General features: G+C 30.8%; 1 protein-coding gene across 6 annotated transcripts; it reads left to right on the plus strand.

Moving 5' to 3' along the window:
* Positions 1 to 516: 516 nt before the first annotated feature.
* Positions 517 to 22712, plus strand: LOC128184038 (uncharacterized). 6 transcript variants are annotated; one of them, XM_052853337.1, is made up of 6 exons: positions 517 to 653; positions 19013 to 19138; positions 20102 to 20373; positions 20536 to 20752; positions 20894 to 21049; positions 21693 to 22712. In XM_052853337.1, exons 3-6 carry the CDS (start codon positions 20320 to 20322, stop codon positions 21758 to 21760), a joined length of 495 nt encoding a protein of 164 aa, XP_052709297.1. In that variant the 5' UTR covers positions 517 to 653; positions 19013 to 19138; positions 20102 to 20319; the 3' UTR covers positions 21761 to 22712. The 6 variants fall into 6 exon arrangements, with proteins under 6 accessions (XP_052709297.1, XP_052709295.1, XP_052709296.1 ...); XM_052853335.1 differs by lacking the exon at positions 517 to 653 and adding an exon at positions 11665 to 11817; XM_052853336.1 differs by lacking the exon at positions 517 to 653 and adding an exon at positions 13894 to 14036.
* The last annotated feature ends 2563 nt before the right edge of the window (positions 22713 to 25275 follow it).

The raw sequence follows: 25275 nt of genomic DNA on the forward strand, positions 1-25275 counted from the left end.
TTAAATCAAAGTATTCCACTATCATTAGGAGAAGTCTACATAAACACAACATTTACTGAAGATGTGGAAGGAGATTCAGTTTATCTCACTTTTTTTCATTGTTGCAGTGTTTCTCTATATATTAATATACAGATATTCTATATATTTAAAGGACCATCTATGCATTCCTTAAATTTTTTAAGGATGTTTGCACACATGTACTGATGTAACAAATAAAGCGATTCAAGATATACAGTTTGAAAGTTTAAATTGGTTTTACCTTGCATGTATATACAACAATTCGCAAATCCGAGTTTGTTTACGTGTTAATGTCTGTCAAAATGTAATGTTTAAACATGCGGATTAAAAAAAATAAGTTCACCTATGTTAAGAAAGGTATAGATTTTCAGCCTGCAAAATGTATTAAGCCTTTATAACTACTGTGCAAATGGGTAAGACTTTCATTTTTTGTATTCCCGGAAAAAGTTCTCTATTCTTATAATCAGCTTATGTCATGTTTATAAATACTTGTACAAATATGGTGTGATTTAATCTGACTAAAAAACGATCGCCATATAAAACCCACAACATTTGTGAACAAAGATCTTTGGATACATGCCAAACGGAAAGTGTCAAAAAAAGTGTGAATATACTTTTAAAAGACTTCAGATTAAGTAAGTTATTCAAAACTTTGAACAATTTGTAAGTTTATAACACCTCTTTTTCCATAGAGCACAAAAATGACTTGCGTGTTCTGTTATTGATGTACGCAATAATCGTTGTATATTGTCTGCAATACAATGACTACAATGACAAATACAATACAATAATAATTAAAAAAGATTCTAAATTTTGACTACGGTATTAATATTGATTTATATTCATAATCTATGTGTCTATTAAAACTTCAAATATTTACATCTTTAAAATAGATACACATACATGTGTGCTGGATCCTTGTGAGATCCACTTCTCGTCTGATGACTCATTCGCCAAACATTTTTGAAAACATAAACAATAAGTCAACGTGTTAGAATTATTTCTTTACAAGACATACTCTCTACGTTAGCATAGTTTTAATATGAGAAAGGCGTTAACTTGTAAACTTCTGAAAGAAACTTAATACAAAATTGTTGTCCTCTCATTAACTTTAGTACAAGTCTGTCTCCCAAATCTTAAATACTCAGTAACCAGTCAAATTCAGTTTACATATGCTTTTGTTAAGGGGGAATAAAAGGGTATTATTTTGTTCTTGTATGCATAATTTGCATACAAAACAACATGCAGAACCTCATGTTTATCGCTTTTTTATCTGTTTAGGAGTTTTTCTTATCCTCAAGTGTACAAGATGGCCGCACATTCCGTATAGCTGGCAGAAGTTGTCCAAGCATATAATTATAGTTAACCGATAAAATCCCTTCACTGAAACCGCACTGTTTCCAGTACACATGTACCTCCAAAACTTTTAAAATTTAGTGATACATATCTTACAGTCATTTCATGCATATCTTTTACAAACGTATGCTTTGCTATGGTATGCGATTTTAATGATATGCTATGAGATTTGTATGCTGTGTTATGAGATTTGTATGCTATGCTATGAGAAATTGAAATGAAGGGCTTAATGATATGGTATGCTATGCTATGGTATGCGATGAGATTTGAACAAAAACGCCTCCATACACAGAAGAGTTCCACACATTTTGAATTAAAATAATAAGAAGCCAAAGTTTACCACAAATCTATGATGTAAACATTTATTTTTTCATATAAACATATTTAAAACCGAGTAAAAAGAATTTTGTATGCTATGCTATGGTATGATATGGTATGATATGACGAATGCGATTCTATGAGATTGTATGCTATGGTATGAGATTCCAATGCTATGCTATGAGATTTCAATGCTTTGCTATGATATTTCAATGCTATGCTATGCTATGGTGTATGTTGTAAAAGATATGCTTGAACCGATTGTATAATTCCGTGGAAGCCCTTAATGGCTATAAGTTTTCTTTAGATTATTCATTATAGATTTCATTACTTGAACTGCATGACTGAGATTTCATGTAAAACATTTTTGTGCGGGGTTGATCGTATATTGTTTTTACCATTACATTTATTAAACAACATAAAACATGTGTGTTAAATTATCAAAATGACTTTTGTTCTAAACACTAAAGTGAAATACCTCTGATATGTTTTATGGCCATGCATTACAATAGTGATCGTGCATTTTCCTTCAACCAATCAAATACCCAATAAAGCCAGATCATTTATTGGCTGACATACAACAGATAAGTTCCCCACTAATGGTATATACATTTATATCCCGCTAATACTAGTGCAGCAGAATTTCTTGTGAAAAGGATTGAATCATTCCTTGTAAGTAAGTTTGAATTAGAACAATATTTTACGTTATCGATCCATTCCAAAATCGTAAAACAGAGGAGTTTCATAATAATAATATAGTATGACATTAATTGTTTCTTCGAACTGAACAAATGAATCAAATACGCATCTTTAAAAAAATTGCAACTAACACAACTAATGATCTTTATTATCAGAAACGAATTCCATAAGGCCATTTCATTAAATAGATCTGCTTACGAAGAAGTACGATAAAGAAAAAGAATAATTAATGTGTATCCGGTATTTCCCATTTGTCAAGATAAAAAAATTCTGTTAGGTATCATCTTACCAATATGACTGTTATGCATCGAAAGTAGTGCAGTATATCGGTGTGAGACATTCGTAGTCATTGTGATTGAATAATTGATGGGGGAATAGATTATGATATAAGATCACATCCAAAGAACATTGCAATAATAAAAGTTATATCCGTTTTAGGGGAAGTCATTTGGGGAAGTTCTAGTAAAACAAGGAAGTAAAAATGCTATGGCATGGTCCATCTAAGTTATTGTCCAAAGGTTTGCAAAGATACATGAAGTAGGACACGATCATTATATAAACCTTTTTTTAAACACATGTTAATGTAAACGAGTATGACATTCACACCGATTCACAATTAAACCAACATTGTAAGAACTACGCGAGCATGTTAATCCCTATTGATTTTACAGCGATTAATAGAAAGTCACTTGTCTGTACTTCATACGAAATGACGTCATAATTATCTTTGAAGTCACGATCTGCATTCCTGTAGATAGATCTCAGGGAAAGTATCTTACGGTTAAAAGTGATTTATATCAAACCAGTTTAAAACTGCATAATTCCTTTACATAGATGCTTCCATGAATGCTCGACGTACAGAATTCATATCAAAATTCGGTATCAAATAATCGACAGTTTTAAAGCTTCGTTTAAAGTAAAAGACTATTTATAAACTAGTGGTTTGGAGACTCTCCCTATTACGTGTAAACAACTGAATGAAGAAATTTTAATGCATGTAAAAACCAGCTTGGCGCAGGTGAAAGATCAACACCATTTTAGAATATTTTACGTAAAATTGGTAGAGAATATTATCACGTGATTACAAAGTACATATGATGTCACAAAAATAGATCAGTATAATGTTTATAACATCGTTGTCAATAAATGTAACAGATTTTGAGAAATACTCCCGGACAAAACATTTTTGCATTGATTCAAATAATATCGTTTTCCAGCGGTATTTCAGCACCAGGACGCCTTGACATTGCTGCGTATAATAGGAGGAAGTAATATTCATTCAGAAAATTGGACAACATAAAATGTATTATTTGATTTTTAGTCGTTATAAGTGAAAATTATGTGAGAAAAAAACACATTGTGTGTTGCTCCCATTTAATTTTTAACAAATGTTCTATTAGACACAAACATGATCACCAAGAATGCCACAGGGTGTACACCAATAAAAAGTGTTCTTACATACTTGCTCAAGTTTCCGATATGCTGATCTCTGAAGCTCTTTCTATCCTTTTTTTAAACTCTAGAAATAATGAGCAGACTGTAGAATTTAAAAAAACCTTATAAATTAAAAAATTAATTAAATTATTTAATTTATTAAATTAATTAATTAAAAGGGTAAAAATTAACAAGGTTTCGATTAAACAGTAAATACATTTTTTTTTTTACAAATCGCCCCTTTAATGATTTGAAAACAACGACCCAATTAATATAGTTGTTCAAGAATAAATGTCTTCAAAAATTGTCATTCATCCTATGAAAAAAAAAAACCATAGATCTATTTTTTGCCGTTAACAAATGCATCTAAATGCTGAAATTTTAAAAATACAAGTGTGGCAACATTAAAATGCACGAGTGACAAAATCTAGAATACCAGTAAACAGTAGACCACGTCATTCTTTAATGTATGTTATGTTTGCATTTTAAATATCCTGATAACAACTGGGAACACGGACGTAATGACTTTTTTTTTGCAAATCAATCCAACACACCTTATTAATGTCTTAATACATGTTCTACCCACAACTTTAGACAACTACGTCTATTTTTCGTAAGAAATTTTTCAACATCAAACAATAAGAGAGGAACACGTAGGAGAAGAACATGTATGTTGTAAGAAGAACTTGTTTCCAATCCTCTTGTGTAATTACACAATAAAAAATCTTCAAATCAAACCACATGTTCTATCCACAACTTCAGACAACTAAATATAATTTTCGTAAGAAGTGTTCAACATCAAATAATGTACTTTGGTGTAAGTGTTAATCCCATCACCACCCATCTAACATCTAGAACATCGATATTTGAAACATTACAATATAACATGCATTTAAATGAAGAAGTAAGTCAACCTCATTAAGATTATATAATCATTTGTTCAGTCCTTTTTATTCAGTAACAATGAAGACACACAGGGTGCATTTTGTCAAAGTGAATCATAATTTATCCAAATAAAAAACATTTTGAAAATTTTCACTAGGCGCATTGAAAATTAACACATTAACTGTCACGTTATTTAAATGTCTCCATTTATATCCAGACGTCCTGGTAAACGTAGTCTATTTCAGTTGTTGAAATAGAGTCAACACAGGAGGAGTGGTTTTTAAATTTTCATTTACTGTGAGAGTCATTTTGTTCAAAGGATCTGTTTGGAGAAGGGTTATTCAATTTATGAAGTAAGTTTAAATGATTATCTCTGAAAACATTACCTTTTACTCAAAATTAAATTCGAAGCACGCTGTTTTTGTTTACTTTTGTTTTGACTGATGTTATGGTGGTATCTAGTGCTTATCGATTAAGTACGCTATATTAGGTAACTAAATATATAAATTCAGGTCAATTAGTAAAAAGGAGTGCCGGTTATTCCTAAACTGCTTTGATTTATTCTTAAAGGAAAATGGCTTGAATAAGACTAAAAACAAGATTTGAATCAATATTTGTTCTTATTTGCTTTTTCTGAAAATCTTCGTTTTAAAAATATATTTCGAATGGCCTTCTTCAAAATAAAATACAAGAATACTTAAATTGTAGAGCATATTAACAGCTGTGAAACACATCAACGATATATACTTTGATCCTGGCCAACACTCATAGCTACTCGTTTCCTGTGGTATAACACGTTTCCTGTAGCACATATTTACACCAATCAATGAGATATCCTACATTGATAAATGTTTCACTCACGCATTTTCTCTGTTTTTTGAATGATTGAGTAAGGGATAACTCGATTGGATGCCACTGGGCTTGTTTTTGTAATTATGGTTTTGAATTTAAAAACCTTAATGTAACAAGTGTGCTAACCATGAAAGTACATGTACACTTTCTGAAACAACGCATACCTCAATTTTTAATAACATTCATTTTCACCTTACCCTTTAGAAAATCCGCCCAAATTCAATAACACACAGAGAAAGATTTTAATTATTGAAAAGTTTGTCAGTTGCTTTAAAAAAACCAATAACTTTGAATCATTGATTCACGCTATCATCGGTAATCATGTGTACACTGAATCAGGAGTATGTCAGTAGGCTTATAGGTTACTAGGCTATTCTAATCAGGATATAATTCTGTTAAATATAGCAAATATTATGTCACAAACTCCATTAAATAACCTTCCTACTAGTGTTACGTAGTCCTGGTAATTCTATTTTGAACCTAGTTGTCAAATTACGTCAGATGTCGTTATATTTGGTGTTGATAGTTCCTAAATTAAAGGTACACACTGCAAATCGTTTAAAAAATCATTTACAAAACATTTCCTTGTGGTTCAAAAGATTTGAAATCTATTTCTCCTTAAAGGTCAAGGAATGGTGCTAGTAATACTACCATTTAAATAAAAAGGGGCGTAACTCGTTTTATCATTTAGGAAAAGGCAAATGGTCCACAATAATCATCAGAGTATAACGCCTTGTCAAATGGTCCTAAAATTGCGGATTGATTCTCGGATAGTCGTTTGATTTGAGTTTGAGGAAAAATCATAAATCGGTTATCGAACACTGTCCTGAGAATTTTTTTAATTCATCATGATGCAACAATTGATAGGTATTTAATAAGAATGGTAGATCTAAACGATAATTCATGTTGAACAATTCAGAAACGAAATTTTTCTCACACTAAAAATATATTTAATCAGATTAATCTGATTTTAATTCTACATAATCAATAATGGAAAGAGGTTCATATAGCTTGTAAAATGTTGTCTTGTAATTTTTAAACCCCCTCCAAAAAATTCATTGTAAGCATGCATTCAATATTCTTGATAAATCCCGTAAAAAAGAGAAACAATTTTGGAAGTGGAAGACAAAAAACTTCTTAGAAAAATTCATAGTGTTTCTATAACATCAACGGAGTTTCGCCCTAACACTATATATCATAGATCATGATCAATACAAATCTGCACTATAGTTCATCACATCAATGTACTTACTTCGGATGCTAAACGCCAACAAGCTGAGCAAAATATATTCAAGATGAAACTGAAACTGATTTTCTAATTAAACGCCTATTTTTTTAATTTTTTTTTTACATAAACGCGTTCCTTGGCTTTGTACACATAGAAACAAGAAAGAAAGAATATATATATATAAACTTGTTTTTAAAATCTTCAATTGATTTTGAATGCTTAATATGAAAAGGTAGTTCATTCCATAGTTTTAGTCTAATAGTACTAAAACTGTCACTAAAGGATTTTCTTTTATGAAAAATAACATTGTAACAGCTTTAAGAACTTCGAGGAGAACGTTATTTATGATTTATTGTTTGTTTCGACAAAGTTCTTTTAAATACTATATCGGTTGACGGTTGTACATACATGTTAAGATTCTAAATGATATTCTGCATTTGATCGGTAGCCAGTGAAGTTCGATTGGGCTTCATTAGAACTGTCATATTTCCTCTCATTTAAAACCAAATTTGCACACATATTTTGAATTCTTTCCAGTTTATTTTTTTATAAGTTTATTTATTTACCTGTATTTACTTCTCCTAATGCCGTTCAAGATAAAATGACGTTGCATTAATCTAAATGAGAGTAATGACTACGGTTAAGACTAAAATTTCCGTTGCTTCCTTCGTTAAAATACAGTTGATCGTTTGATAACATTGCTGTACGGCATCTTTTTGTTTGCATAATCTTTAAAATTAAGAGTTTCATCTAAAAAGGCACCAAAGTACCGTATGCATTTCACAGTTTTGATTTAATTTTCTCTAATGTTTATTGTCTTCGTAGTACATTTTTTTAATTGCCTTTTACCACCAAAAAGAATGAATTCTGTTTTTTGTGAATTCACCATTATTTAGTTTTTACATCATGCTGATCTGCCTCCCTTCTTGTTGGTATCATAAACTTAACACATCTCATTTTCCTTTACCCATCATATTAAACACACAAAATTCAATCAAAGCCTTCCACTATCATTAGGAGAAGTCTACATAAAACCATCATTACTTAAGGACGTGAGATGCGGGATTCAGTTGATCTCACATTTTTTCCATTGTTGCAGTGTTCTGCTATATATTAATCTACAGATATTCTATTTATTTTAAGGACCATCTATGTATTCTTAAATTTGTTTAATTGAAAAAAAAAGTTCACGCATGTAAAGAAAGGTATAGAGTTTCAGCCTTCAAAATGTATCAAACCTTTCCTACTACTGTGCAAATGAGTAAGATTTTCATTTTTTGTATTCCAGGAAAAACTCTCTATTCTTAAAATCAGCTTTTGTCATGTTTATAAATAGTTATACACATATGGCGTGATTTATTGATCGCCATTTAAAACCCACAGCATTTGTGAAGAAAGCTCTTTGGATATATACCAAATGGAAAGTGTCAAAAGTAGTGTGATAAAGTTTTAAAAGACAAATTTACCTTAATATTAAGTAAGTTATTCAAAACTTTGAACAATTTGTAAGTTTCGCTTTATAAAACCCCTTTTTCCACAGAGCATGAAAAAATGACTTCCGTGTTTTGTTATTTATGCACGCAATAATCGTTGTGTATTGTCTGCAATACAATGATGCATTTTCAACAATATAACAGAAAATCAAAATTTTGACTATAGTTATTGATAAAAATTTATAATATATGTGTCTATTAAAACTTCAAATATTAACATTTAAAAAATAAATGCACATACATGTACTATGCTGGATCCTTCTGAGATCCACTTCTCTTCTGATGACTCATTCGCCAAACATTTTTTAAACATAAACAATTAGTCAACATGTTAGAATCATTTCTTTACAAGCCATACTCTCTACGTTAGTATTGTTCTGAAATTAGAAAGGCATCAACTTGTAAACCTCATGAAAGAAACTTATTACAAAATTAAAAGTGAAATGTGCTCAAAGTAAATAAAAAGATTAATCTATGGAGATGATATAAAATTAAATTTGCTGTCTTCTTAATAAATTTTAATATGTCTGTCTCGCAATCTCAATTACTCAGTTACGAACCAGTCAATTTCAGTTTATATATACTTTTTTAAAGAGAGAATAAAAGGGTATTATCCTGTTCTTGTATGCATTATGTGCAAACAAAACAACATGCAGAACCTCATGTTTATCGGGTTTTTTTAATCTGTTGGCAACAGTTTTAGTCAGTTTTGAACAAAAATAAACCTGTTAAAGAAATATCACATGTACAAGATTGCCGCACATTCCATATAGCTGGTAGAATTTGTCCAAGCATATAATAATAGTAAACCCATAAAATCCCTTCATTGAAACCGCATGCACTGTTTCCAGTACACATGCATCTCCAAAACTTTTAAAATTTAGTGATACATATGTTATCATCCCGTTGAAGCCCTTAATGGCTATAAGTTAGATTATTCATTATAGTTTTTTTGTTTTAACCGCATGACTGAGATTTCATGTGAAACCTTTCCTGGCGAGTGTGATCGTATAATGTTTTTACATAGAATGAAAATAAAACCAATTATTGGATTCATCGTTATAATAAAACAAACCATTGCATTTATCAAACAACATACAACATGTGTGCTAGATTATCAAAATGGCTTTTGTTCTAAACACTAAAGTGAAATACCTCTGATATGTTTTATGGTCATGCATCACAATAGTGACTCGTGCATTCTCCTTTAACCAATCAAATACCAAATAAAGCTAGATCATTTAATTGGCTGGCATACAACAGATAAGGTCCCCGCTAATGATATATACATTTATATCCCTGCTAATACTAGTGCAGCAGGATTTGTTGTGAAAAGGATTGAATCATTCCTTGTAAGTAAGTTTGAATTAGAACAATATTTTACGTTATCGATCCATTCTAAATAAAGCAGAGGACTTTCATGATAATAATATAGTATGACAGCAATTGTTTCTTCGAACGGAACAAATGAATCAAATACGCATCTTTAAAAAATTGCAACTACATGTAACACAACTAATGATCTTTATTATCAGAAACGAATTCCATAAGGCCATTTCAATAAATAGATCTGCTTACGTAGAAGTACGATAAAGAAAAAGAATAATTAATGTGTATCCGGTATTTCCCATTTGTCAAGATAAAAAATTGTGTTAGGTATCATGTTGCCAATATGACTGTAATGCATCGAAAGTAGTGCAGTATATCGGTGTGAGACATTCGTAGTCATTGTGATTGAATTGTTGATGGGGGAATAGATTATGATATAAGATCACATCCAAAGAACATTGCAATAATAAAAGTTATATCCGTTTTAGGTGAAGTTATTTGGGGAAGTTCTAGTAAAACAAGGAAGTATAAATGCTATGGCATGGTCCCTCTAAGTTATTGTCCGGAAGTTTGCAAAGATACATGTAGTAGGACGCGATCATCATAAAAACCTTTAGAACAACTGAGCTATAACACATGTTAATGTAAACGAGTATGACATTCACACCGATTGACAATTATACCAACATTGTAAGAACAATAATAGGAGGAAGTAAATAAATGGTCATTCAGACTATTGGACAACATAAAATGTATTATTTGATTTTTAGTCTTTCAAAGTGAAAATTATGTGAGAAAAAAATACATTATATTTGTTGTTCCCATCTGATTTTTCAACATGTGTTCTTTAACACAAACACATGATCACCGAGAATGTCACAGGGAGTAAAAAATAAAAGTGTTCTTTAATACTTGCTCAAGTTTGAGATATGCTGATCTCTGAAGCTCTTTTTATCCTGTTTTTTAAACTCTACAAATAATGAACAGACTGTAGAATTTTTGAAATTGAAATTTACAAGATTTCGATTAAACAGTAGATAATTTTTTTTACAAAATCGCCCGGTCAGCAGAGGATGTTCACTCCTCCTAGTCACCTGATCCTATCTCTATCTATTTGGAGGTCCGTGTTGCTCTGCTTTGAATTTGTATTTTGTTTAATGGATTTTTGAGATGGTTGACGGTTTGCTATTGTTATTTTTTTCCCTTTAATGATTTGAAAAAAAAACAACGACCCAATTAATATTGTTGTTCAAGAATAAATGTCGTCAAAAATTGTCATTCATTCATCCTATCTAAAACAAACCATAAATGTATTTTTTGCCGTTAATAAATGCATCCAAATACTGAAATTTAAAAAGAAAAAACATGTATGGCAACATTTAAATGCAAAATTGACGAAACCTAGATTACCAGTAAACTTTAGACCACGTAATTCTTTAATGTGTGTTATGTATGCATTTTAAATATCATGATAACAACTGGAAACAAGGAAGCAATGATTTTTTTTTTGGCAAATTCAACACATCTTAATGTCTTATTACATGTTCTACCCACAACTTCAGACAACTGCGTCTAATTTTCGTAAGAAGTGTTCAACATCAAACAATAGGAGATAAACACGTAGGAGAGGAACATGTAGGTTGTAAGAAGAAAATGTTTCTAACCCTCTTGTCTAATTACACAATAAAATATGCTCAAATCAAATCACATATTCTATCTTCAACTTCAGACAACTACGTCTAATTTTCGTAACAAATGTTCAACATCTAATAATGTACTTGGGTGTAAGTGTTAATCCCAACACCACTCTTCTAACATCTAGAACATCGATATTTGAAACATTACAACATAACATGCATTAAAATGAAGTAGTAAGTCGACCTCTTTAAGATTATATAATCATTTGTTCAGTCCTTTTTATTCAGTAACAATGAAGACACACAGGGTGCATTTTGTCAAAGTGAATCATAATTTATCCAAATAAAAAACATTTTGAAAATTTTCACTAGGCGCATTGAAAATTAACACATTAACGGTCACGTTATTTAAATGTCTCCATTTAAATCCAGACGTCCTGGTAAACATAGTCTATTTCAGTTGTTGAAATAGAGTCAACACAGGAGGAGTGGTTTTTAAATTTTCATTTACTGTGAGAGTCATTTTGTTCAAAGGATCTGTTTGGAGAAGGGTTATTCAATTTATGAAGTAAGTTTAAATAATTATCTCTGAAAACGTCACCTTTTACTCAAAATTAGATTCGAAGCACGATGTTTTTGTTTACTTTTGTTTTGACTGATGTTATGGTGGTATCTAGTGCCTATCGATTAAGTACGCTATATGAGGTAACTAAATATATAAATTCAGGTCAATTAGTAAAAAGGAATGCCGGTTATTCCTAAACCGCTTTGATTTATTCTTAAAGGAAAATGTTTTGAATAAGACTAAAAACAAGATTTGAATCAATATTTGTTCTTATTTGCTTTTTCCGAAAATCTTAGTTTTAAAAATATATTTCGAATGGCCTTCTTCAAAATAAAATACAAAAATACTTAAATTGTAGAGCATATTAACAACTGTGAAACACATCAACGATATATACTTTGATCCTGGCCAACACTCATATGTACTCGTTTCCTGTGGTAAAACACGTTTCCTGTAGCACATATTTACACCAATCAATGAGATACCCTACATTGATAAATGTTTCACTCACGCATTTTCTCTGTTTTTTTTTAATGATTGAGTAATGGATAACTCGATTGGATGCCACTAGGCTTGTTTTTGTAATTATGGTTTTGTGACATGTACTTGTTTGTGACATGTACTTTCATGGTTAACACACTGTACACCTTCTTAAACAACACACACCTCAATTTGTAATATCATTCATTTTCACCTTACCCTTTAGAAAATCCGCCCAAATTCAATAACACACAGAGAAAGATTTTAATTATTGAAAAGTTTGTCAGTTGCTTTAAAAAACCAATAACTTTGAATCATTGATTCACGCTATCATCGGTAAATCATGTGTACACTGAATCAGGAGTATGTCAGTAGGCTTGTAGGTTACTAGGTCATTCTAACCAGGATATAATTATGTTAAATATAGCAAATATTATGTCACAAACTCCATGAAATAACCTTCCTACTAATGTCACGTGGTCCTGGTTATTCTATTTTGAACCTAGTTGTCAAATTACGTCAGAAGTCGTCATCTTTGTTGTTGATAGTTTCTTAGCTTATCTTCCTAAATTAAAGGTTCACACTGCAAATCGTTTAAAAGATCATTTACAAAACATTTCCCTGTGGTTCAAAAGATTTGAAATCTAATTTTTCCTTAAAGGTCAAGGGATGGTGCTAGTAATACTACCATATAAATAAAAAGGGGCGTAACTCGTTTTTATCATTTAGCAAAAGGCAAATGGTCCACAATAATCATCAGAGTATAACGCCTTGTCAAATGGTCCTGAAATTCTTTCCAGTTTATTTATATATAAGTTTATCTATTTCCATGTATTTATTTCTCCTAATGCCGTTCAAGATAAAATGACGTTGCGTTAATCTAAATGAGAGTAATGACTACGGTTAAGACTAAAATATCCGTTGCTTCATTCGTTAAAATACAGTTGATCGTTTGATAACTTTGCTGTATGGCATTTTTCTGTTTGCATAATCTTCAAAATTAAGAGTTTCGTCTAAAAAGGCACCAAAGTACCGTATGCATTTCACAGTTTTGATCTAATTGTCTCTAATGATTATTGCCTTCGTAGTACATTTTTTTTATTGCCTTTTACCACCAAAAAGAATGAATTCAGTTTTTGATGAATTCACCATTATTTAGTTTTACCTCATTCTGATCTGCCTGCCCTTCTTGTTGGTATCATAAACTTAACACATCTCATTTTCCTTTACCCATCATATTTAACACACAAAATTCAATCAAAGCCTTCCACTATCATTAGGATAAGTCTACATAAAACCATCATTACTTATGGACGTGAGATGCGGGATTCAGTTGATCTCACATTTTTTCCATTGTTGCAGTGTTCTGCTATATATTAATTTACAGATATTCTATTTATTTAAAGGACCATATATACATTCCTTAAATTTGTTTATTTGAAAAAAATAGTTCACGCATGTTAAGAAAGGTATAGAGTTTCAGCCTTCGAAATGTATCAAACCATTCCATCTTCTGTACAAATGAGTAAGATTTTCATTTTTTGTATTCCAGGAAAAACTCTCTATTCTTAAAATCAGCTTATGTCATATTTATAAATAGTTATACACATATGGCGTGATCTATTGATCGCCATTTAAAACCCACAGCATTTGTGAACAAAGCTCTTTGGATATATACCAAACGGAAAGTGTCAAAAGTAGTGTGGATAAAGTTTTAAAAGACAAATTTACCTTAATATTAAGTAAGTTATTCAAAACTTTGAACAATTTGTAAGTTTCGCTTTATAACACCCCTTTTTCCACAGAGCATGAAAAAATGACTTCCGTGTTTTGTTATTTATGCATGCAATAATCGTTGTGTATTGTCTGCAATACAATGATGCATTTTCAACAATAGAACAGAAAATCAAAATTTTGACTATAGTTATTGATTAAGATTTATAATCTATGTGTCCATTAAAACGTCAAATATTAACATTTGAAAAATAAATGCACAAACATGAATGCTGGATCCTTTTGAGATCCACTTCTCGTCTGATGACTCATTCGCCAAACATTTTTTAAACATAAACAATAAGTCAACGTGTTAGAATCATTTCTTTACAGGACATACTCTCTACGTTAGTATTGTTCTGAAATGCGAAAGGCATTAACTTGTAAACCTCATGAAAGAAACTTATTACAAATTTAAAAGTGAAATGTGCTCAAAGTAAATAAAAAGATTAATCTATGGAGATGATATATTTAAATTGCTGTCTTCTTAATAACTATATCTGTCTTGCAATCTCAATTACTCAGTTACGAACCAGTCAATTTCAGTTAATATATACTTTTTTAAAGAGAGAATGAAAGGATATTATCCTGTTCTTGTATTGCATTATGTGCAAACAAAACAACATGCAGAACCTCATGTTTATCGGGTTTTTTTTAATCTGTTGGCAACAGTTTTATTCAGTTTTTAACAAAAATAAACCTGTTAAAGAAATATCAAATGTACAAGATTGCCGCACATTCCATATAGCTGGTAGAAGCTGTCCAAGCATATGATAATAGTAAACCCATAAAATCCCTTCATTGAAACCGCACGCACTGTTTCCAGTACACATGCATCTCCAAAACTTTTAAAATTTAGTGATACATATCTTATCATCCCGTTGAAGCCCTTAATGGCTATAAGTTTTCTTTAGATTATTCATTATAGTTTTTTTATTTTAACCGCATAACTGAGATTTCATGTGCAACCTTTCCTGGCGAGTGTGATCGTATAATGTTTTTACATAGAATGAAAATAATACCAATTATTGGATTCATCGTCAAATAAAACAAACCATTGCATTTATTAAACAACATACAACATGTGTGCTAGATTATCAAAATGGCTTTTGTTCTAAACACTAAAGTGAAATACCTCTGATATGTTTTATGGCCATGCATTACAATAGTGATCGTGCATTTTCCTTCAACCTATCAAATACCCAATAAAGCCAGAACATGTAATTGGCTGACATACAACAGATAAGGTCCCCGCTAATGGTATATACATTTATATCCCTACTAATACTAGTGCAGCAGAATTTCTTGTGAAAAGGATTGAATCATTCCTTGTAAGTAAGTTTGAATTAGAACAATATTTTACGTTATCGATCCATTCCAAAATCGTAAAACAGACTTTCATGATAATAATGTAGTATGACAACAATTGTTTCTTCGAACAGAACAAATGAATCAAATACGCATCTTTAAAAAAATTGCAACTAACACAACTATTGATCTTTATTATCAGAAACGAATTCCATAAGGCCATTTCAATAAATAGATCTGCTTACGTAGAAGTATGATAAAGAAAAAGAATAATTAATGTGTATCCGGTATTCCCATTTGTCAAGATAAAAAATTGTGTTATTTATCATGTTACCAATATGACTGTTATGCATCGAAAGTAGTGCAGTATATCGGTGTGAGACATTCGTAGTCATTGTGATTGAATTATTGATGGGGGAATAGATTATGATATAAGAATACATCCAAATAACATTTAAATAATAACAGTTATATCCGTTTTAGGGGAAGTTATTTGGGGAAGTTCTAGTAAAACAAGGAAGTATAAATGCTATGGCATGGTCTCTCTAAGTTATTGTCCGGAAGTTTGCAATGATTCATGTAGTAAGACGCGATCATTATATAAACCTTTTTTTTCAAACTGAGCTATAACACATGTTAATGTAAAAGAGTATAACATTCACACCGATTGACAATTATACAAACATTGTAAGAACTATAATAGGAGGAAGTAATGTTCATTCAGACTATTAGACAACATAAAATGTATTATTTGATTTTAAGTCTTTATAAGTGAAAATTATGTGAGAAAAAAATACACTGTGTGTTTCTCCCATCTGATTTTTCAACATGTGTTCTATTACACACACACATGATCACCGAGAATGTCACAGGGTGTACACCAATAAACAGTGTTCTTTAATACTTGCTCAAGTTTCCGATATGCTGATCTCTGAAGCTTTTTTTATCCTGTTTTTTTCTAACTTTAAAAAAATGAACAGACTGTAGAATTTTTAAAACCTAATTAAATTGAACACAGATAATAACAAAATCGAATACGTCAAAAAGGGTTGAAATTAACAAGGTTTCGATGAAATAGTAAATACATTTTTTTTTTTTACAAAATCGCCCCTTTAATGATTTTTTAAAAAACCCGACCCAATTTATATAGTTGTTTAAAAATAAATGTCTTTAAAAATTGTCATTCATCCTATCTATAATAAACAAAAGATGTATTTTTTGCCGTTAACAAATGCATCCAAATGTTGAAATTTTAAAAATACAAGTGTGGCAACATTTAAATAAACGAGTGACAAAACCTAGAATACCAGTAAACAGTAGACCATGTCATTCTTTAATGCGTGTTGTGTATGCATTTTAAATATTCTGATAACAACTGGGAAAACGGAAGCATTGGTGTTTTTTCCTATTTTTTTTTGCAAAGCAATTCAAGACATCTTATCAATGTCTTAATACATGTGATACCCACAACTTCAGACAACTACGTCTAATTTTCGTAAAAAGTTTTCAACATCAAACAATAGGAGAGGAACAATAGGAGAGGAACATGTAGGTTGTAAGAAGATCTTGTTTCTAATTCTCTTGTCTAATTACACAATAAAATATGCTCAAATCAAATCACATGTTCTATCCACAACTTCAGACATCTACAAACAATTTCCGTAAGAAGTGTTCAGCATCAAATCAATGTACTTAGGTGTAAGTGTTAATTCCATCACCCCTCTAACATCTAGAGCATCGATATTTGAAACGTTACAACATGACATGCATTAAAATGAAGTAGTAACTTCCGACCCCATTAAGGTTATCAAATCATTTGTTCAGTCCTTTTGATTCATTACGATGAAGATATACAGGATGTTTTGTTGGTAAAGTGAATCATAATTCATCTTCATAAGAGACGAACAAATATTTTCATTTTGAAAATTTTCACAAGGTGCATTGAAAATAAACAGATTGCCACGTGATTTAAATGTCTCCATTTATATCAGTACACTCTGGTATTTGTAGTCTATTTTAGTTGTTGAAACAGAGTCAACACAGCAGGAGTGATTTTTAAATTTTCATACGCTGTGAGAGTCATTTTGTTCAAAGGATCTTTTTGGAGAAGGTTTATTCAATTTATGAAGTAAGTTTAAATGATTATCTCTGAAAACGTCACCTTTTACTCAAAATTAGATACGAAACATGCTGTTATTGTTTACTTTTGTTTTGACTGATGTTATGGTGGTGTCTAGTGTTTATCGATTAAGTATGCGATAACTAAAGTAACTAATTAAGTAACTAAATATATAAATCCAGGTCAATTAGTAAAAAGGAATGCCGGTTATTCTTAAAACGATTTGATTTGTTCTAGAGGGAAATTACCTTGAATAATACTTAAACAAGATTTGCATCAAGATTTGTCTTTTATTTGCTTTTTTCTGAACATAGTTTTAAAAATATAATTCTAATGGTCTTCTTCAAACTGAGATACAAGAATACTTGAATTGTAGTGTAGTTGAAAACTGGGAAACACATTAACTATACATACTTTGTCCTGTAGCACATATTTACACCAATCAATGAGATACCCTACATTGATAAATGTTTCACACACAACTTTTCTCTGTTTGTGAATGATTGAGTAAGAGATTACTCGATTTGATGTCACTCGGCTTGTTTTTGTAATTATGGTTTTGAATTTAAAAACCTTAATGTTACAAGTGTGCTAACCTTGAAAGTACACTTTTTTAAACAACACACACCTCAATTTTATTTTTAATAACATCAATTTCATTACACATTACCCTTTAGGAAATCCGTTCAAATTCAACAACACAAAGAGTAAGATTTTAATTATTAAAGGGTTTGTCTTTTGCTTGTAAAAAATCAATAACTTTGAATCATGCATTGAATCACGCTGTTTTGGTAAGGTTTGGTAGTGATAGATAAAAGTGCCTTTTGTAAAATTATAAAAGGTTTTTTTTTTACTAATCAATTACTTTTATGAAGAAAGGTTTATTTGATGCGACAAGACAACGTTTTTTATTCATCATTAATTTATTTTGGAAACAAAATCTTATTTTCATTTTCTGCATAAATAAAATAAAAATTCAGGAAAAGTCTTTTCTTCTAAGGTTACTTGCAGTTATACCATGAATACAGCTGAACACATGCAACGTTAATTATTACTTTTTATGTCACTCATATATGAAATTTAATTGGGTTTAAATGTCATAATGATCGTAACGATTTTTATTCTTTAATTCATCTTTATTGCTCTAAGATAAAGTGGTAATTCTTACAAATATTTGATGAAGCATACCAGTTTGGGCAGTTGTTTATGCTATGCATGCAGATTTAATAAAATGACGAGATCTTTGTTTGTACAAAAAACTTTAATCAGTAGAGCAGTTTATTCAAAAAACATTTTCAGATTAAAGCTTAAAAATTCACATTCTTAGTTGTAAAAATGAATTTTAAAAAAATATGATTTGATTAGTTTATGAAAAATGATAAGTGTATACATTCTAAGGACATACTTTTTCTTTATACAAGAAAGGTTTATCTAGGTAAAAAAAAAGCTCCTTAAAATGGTTAACCATTCAGTATAGAAAAACTCCCTCAAAATAACACTTTCTTATTTGTATTGCAGGGATTTAATTTTTCTAAAGCTCAGGGCTACCTTACCAGGTTCTTTAAACACAGTGTTGATTTCAATCAAAGCCTGGCGAGAGAGTTGTTCAGAATCCATCATCAAGTTCGTTGTTTAACGAAATCAGTAAGTGTTATCGCTCTTTGACAAAAAAAAGACTTTCAACTTCCGTATTATCCACTGTATTGCTCATTAGTCTCTGTCAATAACGTTTTCGTAAACAAGCTTTATTTTGCTATCTTTATTACATCATAGAATATGAATGATGTAGAAGAGTTATATTTTCTTTTCGTATTTCTTGAATATATCTTGACATCAAAACTTAGCATGACGGCTAGTGTACTGATTCCTGTGTTTCAATAATAACATGCAACAAATATTCACATAATTTACATTAAACTCATTCTGAACTTTCGTTTTGCAAAATAGATTGTGTATTCTGTGATATTTACATAACAGGATATGCTAGTCCTATGTATTAAATTCTCCTTATTGCTTAAAAAAAAATTTCAAATATAAACTGACAGTGTAACATTAACGCGAAGAAAATTTAATAGACTTCTGTGTTTGCTACACAAAATATTGTGCATCAGATACAAAGAATTGTGTGCAGAAATTAGTAGTTTTCTGTTCTTCATCTACTGTTGTGTGTATCATTTTGTTGTATGAATGCATGGTACCTTGACTTTACATTACTTTTTCGGTAACCCAATTACTTAAAGTTCTAGTTCTATGACAAAAAAGAAATTTTCTAATTTATAAGTGTAAGAATATGAAATGATAGTGTATGTATATGTAATACATGTACACTGTTATTATGATCATATTAATTTGTTATGCTATCTAATGAAATATCGATGACAAATATATGACTGAGGTTGTTGAAGATTTTTCTTATATTTTTTGGAATTAGGAATTAAGAATTTTTGGAATTAAGAATTAAAGCTACACTTTAGATTGCATTAGAACACGTTTGATTGTAAAGACATCGACATACAATTTGTGAATATCATACTTTTGGCTATGAACTCTATTTAAAATGTTATGTCATTTTGTAAATTAAGAAATGAAATGATACTTTTATTGCAGAGCAATGGTATTATCCTGTTTGATATAAATGGCCTGGATACAGATATCAGTTGTTAAATTTCATCGAGACGATTATCGTTCAACACCTGTGCACTTTCTCCTGGATATTATAAGTAAAACACCATCTATTTCCTACGTGTCTGAATTGAGTACGGTAGGGAAACATCACTGCCACCTAGCTAACGGAAGTTTCTGGGGGATTTGGGCGAGTGCGGATCATGGCCTCGTACACGACAGACTCGATTAGAGAGATTTCTGGAGAAAATATGCTTGTAAGCTTGTATATTTTTTAATCAAAATTTGGATTTAGATATAATTTTGATACATTCACATATTATGGTATATGTAATAGATTACTAAGAAAGAAATCTAATTCTATGAGTCGACAAACACAAAATACCAAAAGGTATAATGTGTTTATATTTTTTATACAGAGAGGCAATACAAACAGAATGAACAGAATACTGCCTCCATGTGAATACACCGTTAGCACTGACCTACAAAGGTTGTCGACGTTCTCCAAGTTAACAGACCAGGACGTCACGCATAAAATATCAGCCGTTCGCCTTGCAGCAAGTGGATGCGTGTACAACGCCGATGAGGGTTATATTGAATGCACTGGATGTGCAAAAGTATCCATGTTGAACAACGGTATAATTACAACACTTGATAATAATTTCAATAATTTTATTAGAAACAAAATGTATGGCAAACGTTTTATGAAACTATGTTCTCACATTAGATTATTTGATTTATCTTTTTGTATTCCCGTTATACATTTTCAACTTTTAGTTCCTCAACTCAACTCCGTAAATGACATTAAAACATACCATCAGAAGCCATGTCTTCTTGTATTGGAATACATCGAGAAGCAGGAGAAAGAAATACGTGAAGGAATGATAAACCTTCACGAGCTCAAAAGATTCCACAGACGTTCTCATGAAAATGGTTGGTATACTTCATCTTATGAGTTGTTTCAATGTAAGATGATAATAAATTGCGAGACCTTGAGAGATATTAATGTACATTGTAAATAATACGTAGAAGACATTTATGCGATGTTAAGAAATATATTTTTAAATAATTACAATTATCAAATTACGAATTTAGAAATATTAACACTTTATACTTAAATTTAATTGAATTCCGATGTTACATATATTACCATGAATATATATTAGACTATGAATTCGCATTATTTTTCCTTTTTGACTGAATAGAGTATATGTAAATCCAAAAAATGAGAAGATTATCAGAGAATACTGTATACAGAAATGTTTTCGCTCCGTGTAATGTTCGCCCTTCTACTCTTGCAAACATTTGAGCTTATCTTGAATTCACCCAGACACAGATGTGTTTAAGATAGATAAATAAGACATATAAGATAAATAAGACTCATATTCTCCCGCTGACAAGGAGGGCGAACAAGAAGGCGAAAATAAACGAGGGCAGATACTCCCCTTTATACAGTATATTAAGACAATTTTCGTACAATTGGTTTTCATCTGACTTATGTAACAGTTTGCATACTATAAATTTAAAGTTGGAAAATGTTCATAAATGTTTAAAACATATTGTATTTTTATTCCAGAAATGCCCAGTTACGACGAGCTTGTTCAGAGGTATGGCATTGACCAACGTTTAATACCAAGTGACTAAAGGTACTTGAAACAAAGTGAACATACACTGGATAGTATTGATGGGTATCCCTTTGATGTATTTGACGTTGAAAACATTAAATTTCAAAAAATGTTTTATGTATATTGATAATTTTGTGTTTAGTTTGCGAGAGTTATCTCTCTTGCAATATTGTGACTTTGATTTTATTATATTTGTCTTTATATCAATAGCATAGCTTTTGTGACTTATTCTATGCTATAGTAAAATTGAAAGATAGCATTGATTTTTATATAACAGTAGCTAAAAACAATAAATGATTTTTGTGATTTATTCAATTGTATAACCAATTTAAAATTTAATGTCTGCATATTGTGATGTGTCTCACATAAGTTTGAATGTACTAACATACATATATATGTACTGCTGTTCAAAATTAACTGACCGTGTAAATTCTACAGTTTTAAGAAAGAGTGACAGCTGAAATCTTTTTTAAATTTGTTTTAATACTTTGAAAATTTATAATAAGGTCCCAGTAATGAAGGAACAAGAGTCGGATCAGCCTGGTTTCAAACTGTTTTGATCTTAACGACTTTGTCAACTGCGGATAGTTTAGAAGAACAATTTGTTAATTATATAACTTAAACGTGTTTTAAAAACATACCATCAGTGTTTAACTAAAATGACTAACACCTTACTTATATCTATTATGAGATCTTTCTTTTTATTCTATTGATTGTTTATTAATCTTCTACTAGATGTAACCATATCTTATTTTTTGCTAAAAGAGCTACATACCAAAATATTGGGAATTTTGATTTATTAACGTTTATCAATATTTTCTTTTTCAAAAACATTTTAGTATTCATGCTAACAAGACATAGTGAATATTTTTATGTCCATTGTGTGTCATGGAAAATTAAAATAATTGGTTTTTACCATAAAGTTCATAGGCCTCGGAACCGGGGGGAGAGGGGGGGCTAAGGGGGGGGGGGGGCTTTTTTGGCAAAGTTAGACCTTACCATTAGGCACATAGCAGCATAGAGGGTTCAGCCCCCCCCCCCCACTTCTTCTTGCAGCAAAGAGACAATTGATACTAAATTTACCTTGAAAAGATGGAAATATTGAGAACTTGGAGTCATAGGTATACTACGCTATACCTATACTGACCCCCCCCCCCCCCCCCCGATTGGGATTTAGGGGGGGGGGGGTTGGGTTTTTTGCCTGTCAAAATGTCTGAGGATTAGTCTTGCCCCCCCCCCCTCCTTTCAATTTGCTTCCGATGCCTTCGAAGTTTAAGACCAGAATATCAGTTATCTGGTATTTATCTGTTTGTTAAGTTGGCGATTTGTGTTGGTTTACTTTGAATGTAATATGGTGTTTTATGTGTGTTATATTATATAATGTACTGCTTATGTAAAATAAAATTTAGTTCAAAAAGTGGGATTACGTTTTATATTGATCAATGTGAATAAAAGTTTGCTATGAGAAAGATATTTTCAAAAAATTTAAGCAAACACAGAGATGAAGTGAGACCATTAAGGCCATCAAATGAAAATGTATTTTTGAAGATATTTCTCTCTACCTCAATGGCGGGGAGATAAACTGAATGCATGACATAATGTCTATGAAACTTTTTTTTGCACTGACACATGGATAAAATATTCTTACCCTTGGGTATGGCTAATTTGTTCATCTTGTGAAAATACATAAAATGTCTTCTTCTTAAACTGCAAAGTTTACTGCCAGTGGGTCAGGGGTAAAAGTAATAAAAGCCGGAGCAACAGTCAGAGGAGTCATGCATTAGGTTAAATACAGCTTAAATGCAAACATGATACTTCCTGACAGGTCCAGGCATCTACGGACTTTGATACTCAGGTGATCGCCAAGATCTGGGGTTTTTTTTATCTCATTAAAATAATTAGTGAAAAAAGATTTCATAGTGCTAATAAAAGTAAATTACCGTTACAGTATTTTCACATCCACAGTTTTTAACAGTAACTGAACAATCAAATATCTCTTCACTATTCGGCAAACATAGCACATTATTCACAAGTCCTAAAATAACATGGAAGTCTTAGATGTCCTTTTTTAATAAAAAAAAATCCATTACAACCTAGAACACTGATATCGATAAGTTAAGTCCATTTCACATTAGTATGGACTATACGTTTTACTTGGTCCACAAAGTGAAAAGTCTGCCATCCACTGAAATCACAACAACTATTCATTATTCTGAGAGTCTAAACTATCCCTTTTACACAGAATCGATTGATTTGATAAAAAGTATGATACGCACTAATTTTGCCTCCAGCCAATTGCAAGGACTTGAATTTTCTTGTATATTTAAACTTTATAAGGGTATATTGTATTAACCATATATTTCCCTTTTTAGTCCGAAAGTAAAAGACATGATAATCAAGATGAAGAGAAATGTAGAACAAAAACGGGCACTTCTCTATAGCTTATCATTAATTATGTTTTGAACGTTTCAGAAAACTCTATATTTACAAATTTAAATAATTTTGGGAAACATTCTTTATAATATATATATAAGTTTTAAACAGAATATATTAACTATATCCTAATATCTTCAAATTTTATGACTTGATTTTTTTTTATAATGGGTCCATTATAGTGTCTTCTTTAGATGAGGCAATGTTTGAAGGTTAATATCAAACCTATAAAGATTTGAATATAGATATCTATAGATTTGATAATTTTGAGTATTTCTGTTTCTTTGTTTAAATCGCCAACACAACAAAGCACCTAAAGTTAATGCGGCACAAGTCCGCATCCAAATGAAACGAAAAAGTCAATACTGTGGTTTCATTGATATTCAAGGGTATCAATTTTCGTGGATAAAGTGAAAATCACAGTTTCAAGGATACGTAAATTCGTGGCCAATGACCCTTTCAATACAAAATGTTAATAGAAATTGCATTTCAATGAACATTTAATTTCATGGATCAACTCAACAACGAAATCCACGAAAATTGGTATTCAACGAATATTTATGAAACCACAGTAGTTATGTTGAACATTATTTAGTTAGACTGTGATAAAAAGATAACGTTAAGTCCTTCCAACAATTTTTTGCGTTTTTAAATTCCTTACAGCATTTATTTTTTAGAAATGGCACATAAATTGTTATTCCACGAGAAATATGACACTGATACACCTAGTTCTCTCTCCGTTTAAAGTGCGGAACATCTAGTCATAAACCCCAGCTGTCTTCGCGTTTTCTCGTTCTAACTTGGGGTTTCCCTACCGGAATGTCCCATTTATATCGAAACAAGTTTCAGATGTTTATATTTCCCTCTGTTGATTTAAATCCAATGATATGACGTATTTATAGAGCATACAAATAGAGAGATTTACGTGAAGTGTTTTTCAACGGATACTGACTATTACAAAATACATTTTGTCTATTTATTTCTTTTGTTTCATTATCTAAAGATTTTATAATGTTGCGAAGTAATTGTAATAAGATTATTATTGAAAAAACAAACAAGACACAACCAAATATATTAAAAAATGAATCCATTATAATAGAA

Source organism: Crassostrea angulata, chromosome 5, assembly GCF_025612915.1.
Source record: "Crassostrea angulata isolate pt1a10 chromosome 5, ASM2561291v2, whole genome shotgun sequence".
In the NCBI taxonomy this organism is placed as follows: Eukaryota; Metazoa; Mollusca; class Bivalvia; order Ostreida; family Ostreidae; genus Magallana; species Magallana angulata.

Excerpts from the sequence above, each read along its gene's own strand:
- LOC128184038 (XM_052853337.1), top strand. The coding sequence starts at position 20,320 with ATGGCCTCGTACACGACAGACTCGATTAGAGAGATTTCTGGAGAAAAT. Across the intron at positions 20,753-20,893 it reads AGTATCCATGTTGAACAACG|TTCCTCAACTCAACTCCGTA; the intron begins GTATAATTACAA and ends TTCAACTTTTAG. Across the intron at positions 21,050-21,692 it reads CAGACGTTCTCATGAAAATG|AAATGCCCAGTTACGACGAG; the intron begins GTTGGTATACTT and ends TTTTTATTCCAG.